Raw genomic sequence first — 21,840 nt, forward strand, 5'->3', positions numbered from 1 at the left:
GGCCAAATACATTTGCCTTGAGCTCTATTTTTCTATTACTGTAATATTATGAAAACACTGACATAGTTAAAAAAATAAAACCAAACCAGAAATGATAAATACTTACCACTTGGCTTATATCGTATCCCCAAGGAAGAAAAAGAACTCCTGTGTTATATTTCTCCCAGTGTGAACACATAAAGTTAAACAAGACGATGCTTAAATATATATACATTGTATATACAGAAACTCCAGTCTTCCCATTGTCACGGGAACAGACAGAAAAAAAAGAAAGCACAAAAATTGAGGTAGCCCAGCTATCCAGCCCATGGTCAAATAATTCTCCCAGAGGAGTACTGGACTGAGTTCTTCGAGCATGTTTCCCATCTATGGAGTCTAGAAGGATTGGGAAAGAAAAGAAATAAGTAATTAGAACATAAAAAAGGAGTAACTCCCTTCACATACATTTCACTACTGCCATATATAAAATATGGGAAAATTACCCTGATGAGAGCAAACTGAAGCACAACAGGACCTTTGGATACAATCATGCTAGCATTGCTTATAAAACATTTGTCTCAATTATAAAGTCATTTTTTCGTCCTTACATCACCTCTTATACTCAGTGCCACCTTCTTTACAAGCTTCAGAAAGATATTCATAATTACCTGTTCCCAGTGGCCTTTAACCACTTCTATGTCAGTCTCTGCAGTCTCTATGAAAGTCCTGATCACTGTCCACAGTATTTCTTGCCTGTCTGTTGGTGTTGTGGACCCTCTAAGACTTCAGATCACTTGTGGGGTAAATTCAGGTTGCCTGATTCTAAATGCCTCAACAACTAACAGTTACATGACAGCCTCAAGGAGCAAATTTCACAAAATTTATTTGGGTGTGTGTCTGCATAAGATATTTTAAAGAGTCTTTTGGTTGAAGTCTTAGGATCCAAAAGTCAGCAGTGTAGCCAGGTGATCCAGAGGGCTAACAGCATCCTGGCTTGTATCAGGAATAGTGTAGCCAGCAGGAGTAGTGAGGTGATTGTCCCTCTGTACTCAGCACTGGTGAGGCTGCACCTCCAACACTGTGTCCAGCTTTGAGCCCCTCTCTGTTGGGAGTTTTTGGAAGAAAACGGACATGTGAGCAATCCTGACTATTCAGCTTTAGCCAGAGTGAGCTAAGGGCCTTGAGGCCCAGCTGCAAGGTTATTAAAAGATCAGCTATGTGCAAAAGATAAGGGAGTTGGCAGCAGAAAAGAAGAATAATAGGATGGGAAAGCATTGCATAGACAGCACATAAACAGTTGTATTTAACCAGTTCTGAGCCCCTGAGAAAAAGAAAGTTACGGCAGATAAAAAGTTGCAAACAGGATGCCTGCGATCAACAAAGCAGGACAAGGATGATAAGCAGTACCTTATCGCAACGTGACAACAGGTGTGTGGACAGCAACACGCAGCCAATCAACATGAGCCACGAAGATGCCAAGACCATATAAATGTAACACTTTGCTTAATAAAATCGAGCTTAGTTGCTAACTCATATTGAGTCGTCTCTTTGCTCCGCAAGCCCGCACCCTCCGACACCTCTCTACAAGTAGAATTTTGCTGATGGAGCTCAGAGCAACTAAGCTGGTGAAGGGTCTAGAGCACAAGTCCTGTGAAACACAGCAGACAGAACTGGGGTTGTTTAGGATGGAGAAAAGGAGGCTGAGGGCAGACCCTACAGCTCTCTATAACTACCTGAAGGGAGGTTGTAGTCAGGTGGGTGTTGGCATCTTCTCAAAGCAGCACACAACAGGACAAGAGGAAATTGCCACAAGTTGTGCCAGAGGAAGTTTAGACTTGGCTGATTCTGTGATTCTGTTATATTAGGAAAAAATTCTCACTGAAAGGGTTGTTAGGAACTGGAACAGGCTGTCCAGGGAAGCGATTGAGTCACCATCCCTGGAGGTATTTAGAAGACCTGGAGATGTGGTGCTATAGCTAAAAATGGCTATTGATAGCATTAGTAACCCAAAAATTATTAGATATACAGCACAGCAGAGGGAGACCAAAGATTCCACAGCTGCTATAGATCATATGCTACTTACTTCTCCAGATTATTTGGCAGTACTCTGAGTTTTGTTTAACGTAAATATACTTCAGGGATCTAAACCAGGAAAACATGGGATTTCATTTGGTGCAGATTTGAAACTATCTCCCTATTGTAATACTTAAACAGCTGTGAGATGTTCTCTGCTAAAATACAAATCTCTTGAGACAGTTCTCAGAACTCTAAAAATTAAAGATCTCATAAAGGATTTCAAATATGGCTTGCCCCCTTCTATAGCTCCATCCTCTCTCCATTAACACTGCCACTGAATTGCCTGCATCTTACTGAAAAGCACAGAAAGAAAACTGTGTGTATAAACCTGAGGTTACTTGAACTGTGTTGTTTTAAATGTAGATATGCTTTGGTCTATTTTAGGATGCTTCTGAAACTTAACTAGTAAACAGGTATGTAAACTACCCTAAACTGTATATGGTCTTTCATATTTCAAGTACATTTATCCCAAATCAGAGAGAATTCAATTACAAGGGTAATACTTTTTTAATGACAATGAGAGAAGATTGATCTTTATGCGACATTTTATGTTGTCACAAAATAGTATTCACATTACATACTAAAATATGTACATCAGTGAATGAGTTAGTTTCATTTCGTAGGAATGTTTTACTAAAAAGAGGCAGGTTTATAATGGTGTGGTGAAATACAATACTAATTATTGCAAAGGACGAGGGGAAAAATACTGGAACTGTATAACACATATGCAAAATTGAATTTTCACAAAACTTTACCCACATTCTCCATGTGGCTTCATTAGCTTTTAAAGAGACTGAAAATACTTTGGTTTAGGTTTCTGTTTCATGCCAACCTTGGTGCATGTTCATAGGGGACATACACTGTTCCACACTTCCACTGCTTTAGAATTCTTGTATTAAAATTTTCTCTCATAAATTTTCATAAAGCCTCAGTTTTACTTAAGTTTGTGTAACTTTTAAATAGTGGAATTCAAAACAGCAGCAAAGAACATTCCATTTTACAGAAAGGGAGAAGATATCAAACCACCTTAACAAAAGGGGGGGAATGAGCGCAACATGCTAGGGAATTTGGAGAGTAACCATGTCATTAAAAAGAAGCTGAGAGAGATTAAAGCTGCATATTTGGTTAGTTATTATGGCTCTTTGCAGTGTTCCAATGGGAGAACTTTGGCCATGCTGAATTAATTCTGAGACTAAATATTTCACGAGGTGGCTTGGACAGCAGACACAAAAATCAGAAAGCACATTGGTTTGTTATAGCTTTGACTGTCAACATCATATTCCTTGTCTTCCAAGTATTACAAACTGTATGTAGGCCTCCCTGGCAAACCTACATGAAGAACCTCAGAAGCTGAATCTATAATTAGTTTTCAGGGGTGTCATACACTAACAGCTCCAGTATGTAATTCCTCTTTATGAAACAATAGCCAGTTCATTAATTTCCCTACAATTACCTAAATGGTTTTCACAAAAGAAACTACTGCTTCTGCTAATAATTACAGAGAGCTGTTATGGAAACAGACTGGTAGTCAGCTTCAAGGACTGTTGTTCCAATGATTTTTATGGTACAACTGCAGAGAAATTCTGGACAAAAAAATTTTGGCACAAACTCACTGCTTGATTAGAAATGGCAAGGCATCCACAATGCAGAGGAAGATGTTTGCTCAAGGGGATCCACCCAGTTTTATCAAGAGGGCTCTACATGCATGGATCTGAGACCAAAACTGGTCAGCATCTTTGCACAACACTGCAGTGCACAACTAGAACACATTTATACTGAGCTTGGGTATCTTAAGTAAGGCACATAAATGTATGGCTATACTCTGCAATGCAGGGCCTTATGAGAAACACCTCCAAAAGAGAAGGTATTTTTACACAGCACAGTGCACTCCATGTCAAAATGATACCCTGACTACCCCCAAAAAAACAAACAAATGAGCTCTGTTGCACCATGTTGTGGAGAGACTGGTTTGGAGTGAGTTAGCTTTGGAAGAGAAAGCAAGAAACATGCCAACATCTCATTCCCAGGCCTGCATCAGTTCAGGTCTGTCTTCACAGCACCACACAGCAATACGCAGCATATCTAAAATACAGCCATGGTAGGATAAGTAAAATCAGAAAATAAGGCAGTGATGTTCAGGAGAAAAAAACCCACTTCATCTCCATAAGCTCAGACCTATCACCACATTCATACTACAGAATCATAAAATGTTTTGGGTTGGAAGATCATGTAGTTCTAAGCCCCTTGAATGGACATGGACACCTTCAACTAGACCAGGTTGCTCAAAGCCCCATCCAGCCTGGCCTTGAACACTTTCAGGGATGGGGCACCCACAGCTCCCCTGAGCAACCTGCTCCACCACTCTCAAAACGAAGAACTTCCTAATGTCTAACCTAAATGACATTCTTTCAGCTTAAAACTGTTACCCCTTGTCCTATCACTGCTTGTCCTTCTCTCCTGACACACACTATAAGCATTGAAGTGTGTAACAGATTAAAAACCAATTCTACACTCATTTTCCTTTTTCTCTGCTTTAACAATTTATGTTCCCCTACATCAAATGTGGTAGTGGAAATAGCACTGCTCCTGTCTTTAGAAGCATCCTCTGCTAATGCCAGCTTCACAGAACATCATCATTTGAGGGACAAAGATTTTTGTGAAACCCAACAAAGCCTCTACTAAGGAACAATTTCCACAGTTTCTCTAAAGCAATTTGAACTTTCAAGAGAGAAGAGCAACAGTCACAAAACCACTAATATGTAATTTAAAATTCTGTTGAATGAGTTTTTTTAAGTCCTATGGATGCCTCTTCATCTCAACACCAGCACTAGTGAACTAGTAGATAAAACCATATGAAGATGTCAGATGTGTAAATTATTTAATTGTACTTTACCTAAAGCATAAGCACAAAAGGTGGTAAAAGCACTGAACAGCCACACCCAGGTGGGAACAAGTCCAGGACTGGTACCTGAAATAAATCAGGCAGTGAATCAGTGTAACAGTGGTTAACATCAAAAAAATCCATCAAGATATGCATATACACACAAACACGATGCCACTGATTAGCCCACTGCAACAAACAGATTGAACTATTTGAGTTTTGAGCTGCAATCAATATAGGTCATCAGTGAGCTCTTCCAAAGAAGTGATGAGCAGGCTGGAATATGCTTATACTGTCAAGAAGAGAAGGGAGAGTATTTTGGTCCTCAGCTTACTCTAGTATTTTACAAAATAATGATAGTAACTAAGCAAAAATTTTCATAGGTCATGGGAAGACTACCCAGTAACAAATTAGTTAATGTCTATGTAGTATCTAAACATTTTAAAAATGTAGTTTTTCAAGCATGATTACAAGCACTATTGTGGGTTTTGTACAGCACTTTTACCATAAAGATCTGAACAGAAAACTTCTGCCCTTAGGCTAGGACAGATATTAGCACCTTTTTTTTTTTCCTTGAAAAGAGGAAATTAATCTGGAAAATAAAACCGAACTGGGCAGAACTCAGGGTTTTGTTCTTGCTCTGCTGATCACAATAACCCACGGTTATTGTTGCTCTTCTAAAGAAATCAATCTTTTTTTCCAAAGAGCATTCTATGTAAATGAAACACAATCCAATAAGGACTCTGCCAGCACTAGGAATAACTGTATTTGCAAAGCCCTCTTGAGTTTCTAGCATTTGGCACAGAACACAGGGAATACCTGGACACAGGGATGTGTCCTTGCTGAACAGTGGCTAAACCAGTGCCCTGACCCAGAGTGCCTCATCTTGACACTCTGAAAGAAAAAATGGCAATTCCTGACTCCAAGCTGCAAATTTTCAAACTCTAGAATGAAAACCAGCTGTTCAGGAAATTAAGTCTTTATTTCTGATACTAGGTATGGGACTGATATATGATACTCAAAAGGCTCATTAGGCTGCATGAACGTTTTCAATCAATTGAAAAATGATGGGCACTGTTTTTCTGTGGAATTGAGAATAGGCTTGCACGTAGAAATCTCAGCTCTAACAGACTTGGTCACCATTTCAAATGTCTTCAAGTTTAACATCTATCTATCAGGAATGTGCGAAGATAAAATTATCCCATTAAAAGATCTGTGCTGGATGCTCCCTTATTACAGAATTAGTAAGTATCAGCTGCATTGATAAAAGAAACCAACAAATAAGTGTTTAAGGATAAGGCCAGACAGCTACATTACATGCTGGTCCTGAGAACTTTATGCCCATACAGAATTATTTTTGAACCAAAACTCTTAACAAGTATCTCTGCTTCTAGAATAGTTGAGATAAATGTACCAATAGCTCATGTCAAAGTTTACCTCTTAAACTTAACCACAGGCACAAGAAATTGAAGGCAGCAAAAAAACCTAAAAATAATTGTTTCAGGAAAAAAAGCATTAACTCTTCTCCAAATTGTCTAGTTTAAATAAAAGAAAAACTTTTAATATATTAATCACCTGGTAGATGCTTACTACTTACTGTAGGTTCAGCTGGTCTGAGAAATACCAAACAGAACCTGCTCTACGTTCAGGAGCAATCAACTCCAAAAAGCTCTGACTTGGTCTGCTATAAGGGGTAAATATGGACTTGGACTTTGAAAGTCCTAATTTAAAGAAGAGACTTGTTTAAAAACTATTTCTTGTCTAGAAGCAGTCTCGAATAGGGGGAATATGGAGTAATGAGAGGGGAATTAACTCATTCAGGCCTGGATTTAAGCATTAGGAAACATGAAACCAATTACAATTTTATGAGTAACATTAGGATGTACTTTGGCTGTGTTTTTAAATCCTGGCATACACTTTAAATAAAATGAAGTATTCTCATAGACTTCAAGAAGCACATGCTGAAACCCATATTTAGGGATGAAATTAAATAAGCTTTTCCAATAAAATTATGTAAATTTATGATGCCACGTGTGAGGTCAGATCCTACTATATGCACATGGAGCCTCGTGAAGGGGAAGAGTGGAAGATTCAGCCATTACCCCCTTGTATCATTCACAAGTATTATACAAGCAGCTCTGTAATTCTGAAAAATCACAACATGTGGATATTTACCTGAGGCAGTGTAATCCCAGTCATAAAAAGCTATTAGAAAGTAATTAATTAAAATAATGACAAATCCAGAGAAGGTTAACAGGTTGGGAGCAATCCACAAAGGCACTATCTGTTAAAAAAGAAAGAAAAGATGATATTTCAAATTATAAGTCCTATTTTAATTTAATCTTTAATTGCAGAGAAATCTATATATGATATCAGTAATGTTCAATTTGTGCATATATTCCATATTTTCAAATTGAAATACATTTTCTGCAATCTATTTTCAAATTTCATCCTTTTGCCTGATCTTCATGATTGCAGTAAAGTGTAATTTTTAAATGCCATGTTTCATATGTTATACACTATCCTTATTTCCCCTGTCAGCAAGGAAAGCTTCTTGCAGTTTTCTGTATCACATCTGAAAGAAGACTGCAGCACCCCAGTGTGGCAACTCAGCATCCACGTGGCAGATTCTTTAAGCATTCTGTTCCCACACTAGAACAAGGAAATTTCTAACATATGTCAACAATTTCCAACTCAAAACATCAACAAAATCAGACAGATTCAGAAGATCTCCCTGATAGGACCAGCTCTCTTCTTCACTGAATCGTAAAACTTCTGCACTGTCTCCCTCTTTAGCCAGAAATTATAATCACTCCATTAATTCATTTGGCTTTGTGGAGCACTGAAAAGGACTCTCCCTCTTCACCTAAACCACAAAATCTTTAACTTTGTGCTAATCATTCTCTCCCATTTATCCCCAGTGGCTTAAAGGTATTCCTTAGGCTTCAACAAGTATCCTTTCAGGTAATGCTCTTCCCAAGTAACAAAGTTTCTCCAAAATGTTTCCTGAAATAGCAGTTCACAGCTTTCTACATAATTTTTATACAAAATATATTTTCAGAAATACCAAATAGCAACCACGACCATCACTCAAACACACTGAAAATATAAAAATACTGGAGGCTTCTAATAAAAATCTTTGGAGCATCTAAGGACTGAAAATGTAAGTGAAGTACTTCAACATTAAAAAATATTACAAAACAATACTAAAGAAAAATAAATAACTGTAAAAAAATAATAATAATTATAATAATTATAATAATAATAATAGTCTTGAAATGAAATTATTTAATTTCTCTGGGCTAACTAGATGGGCAGAATAATAAATATTAATTAATTATTTATTATTAATTTGTTTTATCAATTTCCTTTTATGTTTCCTCTCTCCTATGACTACATGAAAAATTTGTAGATAAAATTTGAACAGTTGGGTTGATTACTTACCCTGACTTAATCCTCTTTTTCTACTACAGAACAATTAATAATATTCAGGACAAACAGTGAAACTGATAATGTACAGTATAAACTTTCAAAAATCAGATGAAAATTCCTGAATATTTTCCAGTTATATTTTTTAGATGTTTTCTTTATCAGTACTGGGGAAAATATTAAACCTCTTTGATGCTTTCCTTTCAAATATTTCCTTTAAAATACTGCATGTCAGCTCCTCCAGTATTTAAAATACATGGAATGCATACAACTAGAGAAAAAAAAATTAACATATCAATCATTCTGAGAGTTCAAAACCCCAATTCTCAGTCACTAAGGAAAAGTGACAGCAGGTGAGCAGGGGGTCCCTAAAGCTGGTTTAGGAGAAGCCCTGTGGAGGAACTCTTCACCACATAACCCCCCCTTCTTACAGTGACTGCACACCCAGCACGCAGTGACTGCAGCACGTCCTAATTTTGCTCCTTGGGGATGCAGAAACCTTGGAAGTTGGAGGTTTGGTATGAATTGCATGCTGTGGGACTTATCTGATCTCTGGGATCTCACATGAAGTAAGAAGGAAAGATGCTAAAGATCAAAATAGCACCTTGGGACAACCTATGGATGTACAGTTTACATGGATATACAGATGCCATCCAATGTATTGCTTTAAAATGATGGATTTCTCCTCCATGATTCACAATAATTGTTGATTATTAAATAAATTGGGGTGCCATAAATGTCTGCCCTCTAATTAGGCTCATCACTTTAACTGGTCACAATGTCACTACGCAGTTATCACAGGAAATAATTCACGCTCACACAGTGCAGAAATGAAAACATCACTTTAACCCACTTATTTGTTAACTTCATGTATTTTAAGGAGAAAACCATCAAAGTGTGTTGCTATGCTTGCAGTCCCTTTGGCTAGTAAAGACACCATGAAACACAGTCACAGGAGATCTATCTTCAGGAAAACAGCCTCTCCTGCAGTTAAACTCCTAAGCATACTCTTTTGATCCTTACCAAACCCGATTTGTCTGGGTATTTGGAAAGACCTCCAATTGCAAAGTCTCTTTTGCTATATTTAATATCCCTTATTCTTTTGGTTGGCATTGCTCTACCATCACCGTATTTCACAATCCAAAAATTACAGGGCATTAAAGATTAACATAATACATATGTTGGAAAAATAACAGCCTGGATTTACTTGTATCCAACAGAAAGGTACATTGCAATCTTTATTATCTAAGTAACAGACAGTAGAAGTTCAATACATCAGTGAGCTACATGACTGATACAACCGGGGATGCCCACTGGGGACAATCACATCTGCTCTCTGGCAAAACCTCTGTGTGACTGAACCTTTTAAAAAAAAACTTAGGTTCCACAAAATACCAACTGATTTCTGTTTTAATGGGTCTATTAGCCAGTCCTGCTAAAAGCCTGAATACAAACAGCAAATCTTGTAATTTATTAACTGTCTATTTGGAAAATAAGTGGTAAAGCACACATATTTATATAAAGCTCTATTCAAACTTGAAACATTCATAAAATCACAGAATGTCAGGTTGGAAGAGACCTCAAGGATCACCTGGTTCAACCCTTCTGATATTATTGTTTATATGATACGTCTCTGCACCCTGTCAAGCTGAGACTTAAAACTTTCCAAAGTGGGGGAATCCACCACTTCCCCTGGGACACCATTCTAATGTCTGACTGTCCTTACAGTGAAAATTTTTCCTCTTGTTCCTTAGTCACTTGAGACCACTAGAAATCTATTCATGCCCAATTCTAGCGATAAAATCAAAGTTTATAAAGGAAATGGGGGTGGTGGTGGTGGTTTGCAATTTACTTCAGTGAAGCTGGCATACACCCATGTATCCCAGAGGGATTTCCTCCTTCTACTCTCATTGTCCTGCACAAATGTGATTTCTCATGAATACAAATAGAGGAGGAATATTTAGTTATTGGAGTAGCAAAGTAATACTATCCATTGTCTGACAGAGAGCGCATTATTGTGTGTTATTATAAAATACAGATCTTAATTAAAGGCAAAGGGCAGAGGACTGATTTATTTAAAGACAAAATTGCATAATCAGAATACTTTTAAATAACATGGAGGAAAAGTTAGTTGTTACTCTGTAGTTTCATATAGGTGTTACTATAGTTTCACACCAGGTGGAAAAGCTGTCATGGATAGGAGTATCTCAGAGTATTTCAAACCTGTTCTAGAAACTTACAGAAACAGACACAAAAGGTTATCCCACTTTCTGCTTTAGCACTGGATTATAAACACATTCATCCAAACTCAAACTGACACAGGCACAGAGAGATGGCCTCAGAAGAGGGAAGGGAAGAAGGTAATGCTCAGGATTTCCAGGTGAATTTCTAACTTAAACGCACAAATTCTCTTCTTTCCTGGCATCCCATTCACAGGTAAATGAGCTGGGTTACGACAACATGTTTTCAGACCTTACATATATCAACATCCCAGCTTATAAATTCACACGTGTTCTCTAATGTCAGGCTCTTCACTTCTCATAACATAGGAAATATGTCTTCCAAACACATTTTATTTTATGGAAAACAGAGAAACTTGTGTGGCTCCAGTTCAGCAGACTGAAGGGGAAAAACAACTTACAACACCAGATAAGTTGCCAGAGCCAAGCATGGCAGCTTGTTTGGCTCATCATGTAGTAACATGTGCTCAGAAAAATTGGGGATGGGTAATAGTCAGAGACTCCCTTCTCAGAGGTACAGAGAGACCCCTGTGCAGACCTGACCCACTCACTGAAGAGCTCTGCAGCTTACTGGGGGCTAGAATTAAGGACATCACTGAAAGATTGCCTGAAGTTGAATAGCCCATTGACTACTATCCTGCAAGACCACGGAGCAGATTGTCCTAACGACCCTGCTAAGGCATGTGGAAAATAAAGAGGTGATTTGTGAAGCCAGTATGGCTTCAGCAAGGGCAAATCCTGCCTGATAAATTTGATGGCCTTTTATGACAGGGTGACTGCATCAGTGGACAAAGGGAGAGCAATTGATGTCATCTACCTGGACTGGTGCAAAGCATTCAACAGTGTCCTGCATGACATTCTGTTATCTAAACTGGAAAGATATAGAGTTGACAGAAGAACCACTCGGTGGATAAGGATCTGCCTGGATGGCTGTACTCGTAGAGTTATGGTCAACACCTCGATGTCAAAAAGGAGAGCAGTGATGAGTAGGGGTTCTCAGGAGCTGGCACTGGGGCTGGTGCTGTTGTACATGTTTGACATGAGCCATTGGAATTGTTTGCACTGTCAGCAAATTTGTTCACAACACCAAGCTCTGTGGTGTGGCCAACATGCTGGAAGGGAGGGAGGTCATCCAGAGGGACTCTGACAGGCCTGAGAGGTTGTCTTGTGCAAACTGAATGAAGTTCAACAGGGCCAAGTGCAAGGTTATGCAGCTGGCTTGGGGCAATCCCAAACACAAATACAGGTTGGATTGACAAAAACTCTGAGGAGAAGGACTTGGGTGTGTTGGTTGGCGAGAAGCCCAACATGAGCAGGCATGGCAATGCGTGACTGCAGCCCAAAAAGCCAACCATATCCTGGGCTGCATCCAAAGAATTATGGCCAGCAGATCAAGTGAGGTCTTCTAAGACCATATTTGCTGGAGAGCACGTCTCCTATGAAGACAGGCTGAGAGAGTTTGGGTTGTTTCGCCTGGAGAAGAGAAGGCTGCAGAAACATCTCAGAGTGGCCTTCCAGTACCTGAAGGGAGCTGAAGGAAAGTTAGGGAGGGACTTTTTACAAGGGTGTGTAGTTGGAGGAAAAGGAGTAATAGCTTATAACTGGAAGAAGGTAGATTCAGATTAGACATTAGGAAAAAATTCTTCACTTTGAGGGTGGTGAGACACTGGCATGGGTTGCCCAGGGAAGCTGTGGAGGCCCCTTCCTGGAAATGTTCAAAGCCAGGCTGGATGGTACTTTGAGCAACCTGGTCTAAATGGGAGGTGTCCCTGCCCGTGCAGGCAGTTGGAACTAGATGATCTTTAAGGTCCTTTCAAAGCCAAACCATTCTACGATTCTATATTGTAAAATATAAATTCAATATTATATTCTAGATGACAGGATATTATGACACTTATAAATCAATAGGAAAAAAAGTATTTTTTTGGTGAACAGATGAGCAGAATTGTCTTGAACTCATTTTGGAATAAAAGTTGCTGCCATTCCTGGTTTCTGTATCTAGCAGGAACAAAACCATTCTAAGCAACTTCAATCCATATTCATATTCAACAAAAAGTTAAATTTTGGCCTACAGATTGGTGCTCACCCAGTTCTCATTCTTATCTCTAAGAGCCAACCAAGATGACTCTCCTGCAATCTCCATTACACACAGCTTTACCCCACGGAGCTGTGCATTCCCAGCTTCTCTTCAGGACTTTTATTTGACCTGGCAGTATCTTTTAAAGTTAGAATGACTGCTGCTACAAAAGCTGAGAGCAATAGGAATTCTCTTTAAATACTTGTGATGCATCACTGAGAATCATTCTGTAACACTTGTGAAACAGAGGGCAAAGCAGAACATTCACTGCTGTATCTTCAGGGTTCAAACCAAATCAAATGCTGAAGTACAGACAGCACCTACATTTTTTATAGGATCTTTCATCCTGCGCTACATGGAGACAGTCAAGAACGTTGCTTTTCTTCTGGGAAAACCCTGAAACCATTAGAAGAACTTATCTCCAAAGGAAGTTTTGTGTTGGTAACACAGTTCCTTCAATTTGATAGCAGATGAACACCCATGAATCTCCTGCACCAAAGTGCAAGTGCACAGTAAAGCCTCTGCTCAGCCATGAGAGACTCCAGAGTGCTGGGATGGTTTTTCTGCTTCATTGTTTTCCTCAGTATTATGATGAAAATTATAATAGAGTCTCTGAACTGAATTAGATAATTCAGTTTCACATCTCTGAATTGCTTTTCTCTCATCCCATGTTCTGGTTGTTTTTTAATTCTTAAGTGAGGTCATATTAACACTTTCATGAAATTACATTGAGGTTACAAACAAGACAAGGTTTTCCCACTATAACAAGCATAAGCAATATCTGGATTTTAGAACCCCAAAATGGTGGACCCAACAGCACTCTGACCACATACATCCTTTTTTTGTATGCTTAAAGGTTTGCTTTTGAGTCTGCTCCAACCTAAAGATTTCCTCTAAGAGGCAGATGCAGAAGTCATTGCTTCCTTTGGGATCAATAAAGTTCATCTTTATTTGAGATACAACTTTTTTTTTTTTCCAAAAACAGCTAACTAATTGTGAGTGGTATTGTTTTTAAAAACTGCAGATCATAATTAATTTAAGAGATGCCACCTTCCAATCGTTATGGTGATCATGGTAACAGCTCTTTTTCTCTTCTTAGAGAAATGCCTAGCTTCCTCCAGCAAGTACCCTTGGGAGAAAATGAGACAGCACTTGCATAAAATCATGTGCACAGCACAGAGATAGAGCCATGCTGCTGTTAGGTGGCATATGCTGCACAAAAATAATTTGTGCTAAGTAAACCCCTCAATGTCTGCAAAGCTTTTAAATGAAAGATGTAATAAGGAGATGGATGTATTTTGTATAGAGATGAGAAAAGAATAAAGCAACCTTGTTTTTCTAAAAAAAAAAAACAAACAAAAAAAACAAACTGCAAAATTCAAACAAGCATCTCAAAAATAACTATATGTTCTGTAACATTTGTTTTCTTTTACACAGATGTCTTAATTTCAGTTTTATTAATCAATATATATTTTTAATGAAAATACCTGCTGTATTTAAAATAAATTCTTATATTATTGTGTGATATTTCTATTAAATAAAATTCTTACCTTAATAATTTTGTTCCAGATGGGCTGCATAATATACACGGATAAAGGATTTGTATCCACAGCACTGTACTGTAAGGAAAAAAGCACACATGTTAAACAGAACACTGAACTATGCATATTTATCCTTCCCTGTATATCCTTCAGCATCTAAGAACAATCACTCTTGAGTGTGACTGGTGTAAATTTATTTTATTCTGAAGACCGTCTTAATATAATATAAAAACACTGGCCTGGTTTACAATTACCTTGTTAGGAACTGTATCTTACATCACAAAAATTAGGGCTGGTGAAATGGCAAACAGTTCAATAATCATATTTTACTGTTAAATTCTTATTCATTCTAGAAGTTATCCTAAAAACCTCTGCATTTCTACATATTTTGGATGTAATACCTTTATTTGTATTCACAGTAATACAGACTCTGAGCAGTAGTACATTGGTAAAATGTAATGTAATGTAATGCAATGTAATGTAATGTAATGTAATGTAATGATAGTCCATAGGGAATACAATCATAAGTGGAACATTATCTCACAGAGATACACAGCTTTTGACATACTAAAACAGGTGCACTTGCATGATGTTAATTTATTTAAGGCAATGTTATTTTAAAAATAAGCTCTAACATAGCACAGTTCATAACCACAATGAAACATCCCTATTGGACACAATAAAAACACTGTGTTATTTACTCAAATAAGAACACATCTGTATCCTTTGCAAACAAAATATTTCAGAAAGCTGAACCCACTCCAAATTGCTGTTGTCTACTTTCTTCCCAGAGAACAGTATCAAGCTTCATCTTGCCTTGAGATTGCAGAACAGAGTCAGAACAACCTGCAGAAGAATGATCTTAACTGATAACACCTCTCACAACCACGTTCCCAAGCCCCAGAGGGTCCACAGTGGAAGAAACAGGTCATCATCGGGGTGGTACATGTAATTCTTCCAGAAATTTTTGGAGTTCCCAAGTACCTATAAGGCTTATGCTGTTTGCATGATGCATCACTCACATCACTCACATAAAGATTCAGGCATATCTATATACAGCATTGTCCAAACCCCATGTGCAGACAACAGGAGGAAGACAGGGATATGCCAGGTCACAATTTGTTGAAGCAGTTCAGATGCAGAAGAGCTGATGTCAGCAGCTCTCATTCCACCTTACTTCAGCTAACAGGGAATTGTTCTGTCTACACTTAATTTATTGACCAGCCTTAGCCAGCTACCCTTTGGATGAGACTGCACTCTGGATGTACCCATTTCAATTACCAAAGGAGCCTAGACACTTGTCTTAAACACAGGCACTTTTTTAGGTAACTGACATCTGACAAGATTAATCTCCGTTTCAGTATCCCTGTTCAACAAGCTTTTACACACACTGAACCTGCACACATCTTAGTTAAGAGCTTCCCGTGAACAAATGCACGCAGGACAAAAGATAAATGCAGTATGCACAAGTCTTTTCATTTAATATTTCTAAGCATATAAGGCTAGAGAGGGCTAAAGAGTTCTTCCACATATTTCCTCTTACTCTCTGCATACAAAGGGCATGTTTTAATTGTTTTCTAGACAGAACAAAGCATTTGCCCCTATTTTGTAATTTGTGGATAAAACCTATTATCAAAGATAACAATTCTGTGTACTTGAAAAACTGTTACAACACAGCTACATGTTGTGAATATCCAAGTAATCACCAGTCAGCTACTGGTCAGGCAGAATAACTTTCCACATGATGTACAGTTTAGTGAAGCGTACATTACTGATTTTGTTTCTAAAAATACTGGAAGTGTTACTTAAAGGTATTGTTTTTCTCTGATTCTGCCACCCATAGTATTGAAAACATCAGACAAATCTTCCATCATCAACATTTCTACCCAAATATATATTAGAATTCTTAAACACATCAGCTCAGAAAAATAAATTTGCAGGTAAAACTAAAGGTTTTGTTATTCTGTATGATTTTCAGCTCCAGGTGCTGTATTTTATAGTGTATCTTTCAAAAAATGACTACTACAACTGAGTTAATCTTTTGATGGTCCATCTTGCATCCAAACTAACCCAGTCTAAACTGTCTAAGAGAGCTGCTTATAATTATGCCAAAAATAAAATATACCAAGCCACACAATAACTCTGCCAAAAGAACATTCAGCTAGTACTTAATTCACTTGAGAACTATGAAAATCCTCTGAAAATGAAAAATCTATTAACACTATTGAGGTTCCAGGTAAACAGGAATCAATCCAAAGTTTCTCTGTAGTTATTGCCCATTTCCCTAACCTCAACACGTATTCAAAGACTACTGGGAACTCACATGATAATTTGCTGTCCAGCAAATGCAATTAATTCAGTCATATATGGATAGGAATGCACAAAAGGGTAGTATATGTGACCTTCACTCTTGCTTTGGACTTCTTCATCTCCAGTTCACCCCAAGTCTTCAAAGTTATGAATAAAATCACAAAATGCCACTTAAATAACAACAGTAAAATGAAGCTTTCTACCCAAAGTACTCACTGGCTGTCCAGAACAATTGGGAGAATTTCCTGGGAGAAAGAAAAAGGAAAAGCAATCTCATTTCCTTAAATTATTTTTTATTTTATAGGAATTATATAATTTCTGTATTTTCTTAAAAGGAAATGTATGAGATTATGTCTTTTTCCAACATAGCTCTGTGTAACAGACACAGATGTGAAGACACAGTTAGCTTTTTGTTTACCTCATAGTTTCCAAATGCAAGCACCAAAAACTAAAACAGTCATAAAAAATAAATAAAAAAACCCCTAGAATTATTACCAACTTCTGTCTCCTAAAGATATTTCAAGACCTGTCACACTTCATTCTGTTGATTCCTATGTCTGTGGTTGAAGTGTGGACCTTTGTGCAGGGAAGGAACACTCAGCAGATGTGCAGAAGAATGGAAATTTGCTCTTCCCTTGTCAGCAATCTGTTTTAGTCAGACCAAAGGAAACACCCATACAAAAAGCATTCTTCTAGATTTCTGTCATGGCAAAAATGAAACTTCACAAATAAAATCTGCTACAGAGTTGAACACTCTTTAGAGCAGAGCTGTGCTCTGCTTCCAAGAAGCTACTAACCTCAAGGCCATGAAACCCACAGGAGTTTAATGTTCATGGCTGCTAAAAAAGCAAATTATGGAGCAAGATGCTCACATTACAACCAATGAACATGAATGTGAGAGCACATGGAACCTGATTTAAATAAGTACTGCCATTTGCTATTGCATGGTTCTGTCCTTTTCAGTGCATTTATGTTAAAAGACAGAAGTGAAGAATAAGCCTGTTGTAGGTTTTTAAGTGCAAGGATGATGCAAGAGCTAAGCACTTCCTAGCAAACATTTTCTGCACTATGAAAGGGATCTTGATTACCCCTATACAAATAAGAAGGGCTTGGATTAAGAAGAAAGCTTCTGTTAATTATTTTTTTAAAGAAACTGGAATAGTAGGGAGGGAACAGCAGTAGTAAGGAAATGGCATCCATCTGATTCCCATGTTCAAAAATGCTTCTGCTGTTTATTTAAATATCTGACGTCTCCTTGAAAGCCATCTACTTACACTGAGTTAACAATGACTTCTGGTATAGCTAGAAATGAGAACATAGACAGCAGACACATGCACACAAACATGTTGACTTAGGAGGCAGAAGTAGATCTGTGCTTTTACTTTGTGCTTTTACTCTACGTGCATCATAATCTTCATCCAGGGGCTCCAGCACAGTGGCCAGCTGTGCTCAAAGGAAAAAGAAAGATGAGAAAATTAAGGTGAAAGGGGGGGAAAAGGTATATGCAGTAAAAAAAGTAAGAGTAAGGAAAGAAACATAACTGAGGAAAGAAAAAAAAAAAAAAAAAAAAAAAAAAAGTTAGAAAAATCAGCCAAAGTGAAGGCTTGCCTACACAGAAGACAGACAACCATTCTGGAGTGGCAGAGCAGAGCCAACACACCTGTGGCTGGGTGAACAGTGACCAAGATCTGCATTACTATGAACCACAAGATGAATGGTACCTTCTGGCTCATACCCACAGAGCTTAGAAATACCTCTCCTTATTGCAAACTAACCACATCCACACCTCACAGCATCTGCCCTGTTTGAGGCCTCATTATCTGGCCCTGTACACCTAAGATTTTGGAGACTACATTGTAAGCCAGCAATACCACATTTTCAAAGCACAGTAGTGGGAGTTGTGTCTCAACATATGCTCAAAAATCCAAATTTTGGATGAAGAGAAGAATATAAAGAAGAATATAAAGCATGCCCACACAAACTCCAGAGTCAGGAGAGGAAGCAAGTTGCAAGAAACGTGGTTGAATTGACTGCTGGGAGATAGCTATTTTAACTCAAGTTGGTCCTCATGCTAAGAGACTATTCCTTTCCTGTATTTAAATTGTTCCAGTTAGCACCATACAGTGCCACAAAGTCATATAAATTCAGAGAGATAGAGTAAAACTGTTGTGGTTTGTTTACATTTGAATTGTTGGCACGAAGATGATACCGTAGGTTTTCATTTCACATTAGTAGCATCAAATCTGCAATGTTTCACATTCCAGAACTCAGCTACTTCACATATTCATTAAAATTTGCCTGAACTTCATGAATCAGGCAGGATTTATTAGCTCCATTGTATACTTGGGAAGACTGAGGCACAGATGGGCTGTGACTCACCCTAAGAGTATCTAGCAGAGGATACAGCCACAAGGGTTGCCAGAAATGTCATACTTAACATGCATAATTTAAGTGTAAGCAATACCAGGCTTATTCAAATAAAGTCTCCCCATGTTAGCTCAACTCCAAGTTCTCTTCTACAAAAGGAGATAAAGAAGTTTACTAAGAATGTAAAGGCTGGAAGGTTTCTTCCCCAAAGTTATGGTTAAACCATCTATATATCAGACAGTAATCATTGTTTAAGTTGCAGTATATTGAATATATGGTTCTGTGTTTCCTCTAATATTTCATGTTCAGCTAGGTTCCTCTAATGGAGGAATACACCAGCTGTTCCCACATGGAAAGGATGAGAAGCACCTAATGATCACCAAAGGACTCAGACGAAGAACATAAATATTGTGATACCTGCCTTTTCCTGTAAGCAAACTCAGCCAGGTCAGGCACAGGTATGGCAGAGCCACAGCTGTACATTTGTGCTGATGTTCTAACAACTTTGTGGTTGTGGAAACACTTTTAAAGTCAAGCATTCACTGTGCTTGTGTTACCCATGGGGAGAAAAAAAAAATACCCAGCAATACCTAGTGAAAGAACAAGTTATGGAAAAAGGTGAGAACACATAAAAAAGTTGTAAGACAGCCAAGAAGCTTTACCTGTGCATGTACTTCACAGGTGAAGTGATGAATATTCACTCAACTTCTGCCTCAATGTAAAAGGATTTACTGTGGGGGAAGCACCAAAATGAAATGCAATAAGCCTCCTACACACCTAATTCCACATATATTATCTTGCTCCTTCAGTTGGAAACTGGTTCAAAGTGCTACCAAAATATTAAAGTGTTATCAAGTGTTAAATGAGCTTGGAACTGTACTCATTTAAATCTCCTCAAAATTATTGAAAAGGGGAGGGGGGAAGAAATAATTTTTCTTCCTCCTAAATTAACTGCAATCATAGAATACCAGGCTGGAAGGAACCTCAAGGATCATCTGGTCCAACCTTTTTCTTGGCAAAAGCATGGTCTAGACAAGATGGCCCAGCACCCTGTCCAGCTGAAGCTTAAAAGTGTCCAATGATGGGGAAAATTGACTTTTCATTAAAATAATAGAAAATAGCCTAAAACAGCTGAGGATCAATCCATCAAATTAGAAATCTGTGAAATTATGTTTTTCTAAACGAGTAATCTACTATTGAAAATAGTAATTCCACAGAGTGGTTTTCCACAATACTTGCATGGTGGCATATTTCCACAATGCCACCTGGATGTGGACTGATCACTTCTCCAGCACATATAAATGTGAGCTGGTTGTCATTTGGCCTAGACTCAAATGCAGGGACCTGTGTCTTGGATGGAAAATTGATGGATCTGCTGATTGAAAAGCTTTGAAAAACTGGTGCTCCACAGCATATATTTGAAATAAAATAAAAAATATGTAAGCAAGTGATGAAATTTTGCTGTCTACCAGATATGAAGAAGCTATCCCTCCCAGGCCCATGGCAGAGTGGGAAACCCCTTCCTTGGGTGGGCACCCATACCAACACCTTCCTATCACTTCTTTTATCACATTTCCTCTCATATTATGCAATTCCACAATATCTTTGACTTGTAACTGACAGGAAAGGAGACAGAAGGGATTCTGGCTGGTATTACTAAGTTGCTGGAAGTGGTTATTATGAAAATTGCTGTCCTGTTGGTGCTTCTTTGTAGACATAACTCACCATTCAGACATCCCTATTTTCTGGAATCCTGATACATGTATTGGGCCATGTGTCACATCCTGCCACTTAATGCAGGTATGTATGAACCCATGTCCATGAGATGGCACGAGGAGTTGTGGGTTGGGACAAGCTGCTCGTAGGGAATCATGCCTGCTTGTGGCACATCCCCTTGCCTGCAAAGAGATGTCACTGCCTCAAGATCACAGAATCATGGGGTTCACATCACAGGACAATTCAGGACAGAAGGGAGCTCAGCAGGTGTCCAGTCCTACTGCCTTCTCCAAGTAGGCTCAGCCATGAGATCAAACAGTGGTTTATCCAGCTGGGTCTTGAAAAGCTCCAAGGATGGTGACTGCACAAACTCCCCAGGCAGCTTGAAGCACTGTCTCACTGTGTTCCCAGGGAATATTTCTCCTCACATCCAGCATGAAGATGTCTTGTGCTTGTTGTGTCTTGTATTCCCACCATTCAAAAGCAGCCTGGCTCCATCTTCTCAAGGACTTTCCTCTAAGTACTGGGGCAGCTGCTGCTAGGTGTCCTGAATCTGTCTGATCTCCAAGCCAAACAAGCCCTTCCTCAGCATCTCTTCACAAGACCAGTGCCCCAGTCTCAACTAACTTGGTGGCCCCCGCTGAACTTGCTCCAATTTTTTGTTGTCTTTCTTGCACTAGAAATTCTAGACATGGCTTAGAAAAGGAGGATAACTACTTTCCCCTTACTTAATTTACTTGTGATCTTCTTGCTGCCAGGGCATGCTCAGGGCTTGTGTTCAGCTTCCTGCCCACCACAACCCCATTTGTCAGGAATAAGAGAACATTACACACTACAACTGAGAAGCACAGTTTGAGGAAAAAAGTCATAATGTGCTGGTCCCAGCAGTGAAGATCTTGGCCACCACATGAGACTACCTAGGTCTGATTCTTCCCTGACAAGACTAAGTACCCAGACCAAGGAGAGGTGGAGAGGGAATAACACTGGAAGGCAGCAATCATTTTTAATCAACACTAGCTATGTTAAGAGTGTTCCTTAATTTGTCTTCAGAAAACAGCTTTGTTTAGTGGGACACATTCAAAGAGTTAACAGTAAAGCCAAAACAAATGAAATAAACACAGAAATACAATTAAATATTGAGCAAAGGGTAACAGAAGGCAGACTTGTAGCTGTAAAGAGACAAAGTCAGAGGATGGCCCAGACGGGCAAAAGTAAAAATCCTGC

The 21,840-nt window shown here is 38.5% G+C and overlaps 1 protein-coding gene across 2 annotated transcripts in view; it reads right to left on the reverse strand.

Annotated features, from left to right (window-relative positions):
- Positions 1-21,840, reverse strand: part of LOC139793176 (ethanolaminephosphotransferase 1-like) — a 55,600-nt gene that overhangs the window by 25,951 nt on the left and 7,809 nt on the right. For both annotated transcript variants that reach the window (XM_071737503.1, XM_071737502.1), the window contains exons 2-5: positions 14,233-14,301; positions 7,112-7,220; positions 4,949-5,023; positions 107-375 (exon numbers count right to left, since the gene is read on the reverse strand). In XM_071737503.1, the coding sequence (XP_071593604.1) occupies positions 107-375; positions 4,949-5,023; positions 7,112-7,220; positions 14,233-14,301 (522 nt within the window). The remainder of the gene's footprint in view (positions 1-106; positions 376-4,948; positions 5,024-7,111; positions 7,221-14,232; positions 14,302-21,840) is intronic.

This window comes from Heliangelus exortis, chromosome 2 (assembly GCF_036169615.1).
Source record: "Heliangelus exortis chromosome 2, bHelExo1.hap1, whole genome shotgun sequence".
Lineage (NCBI taxonomy): Eukaryota > Metazoa > Chordata > Aves > Apodiformes > Trochilidae > Heliangelus > Heliangelus exortis.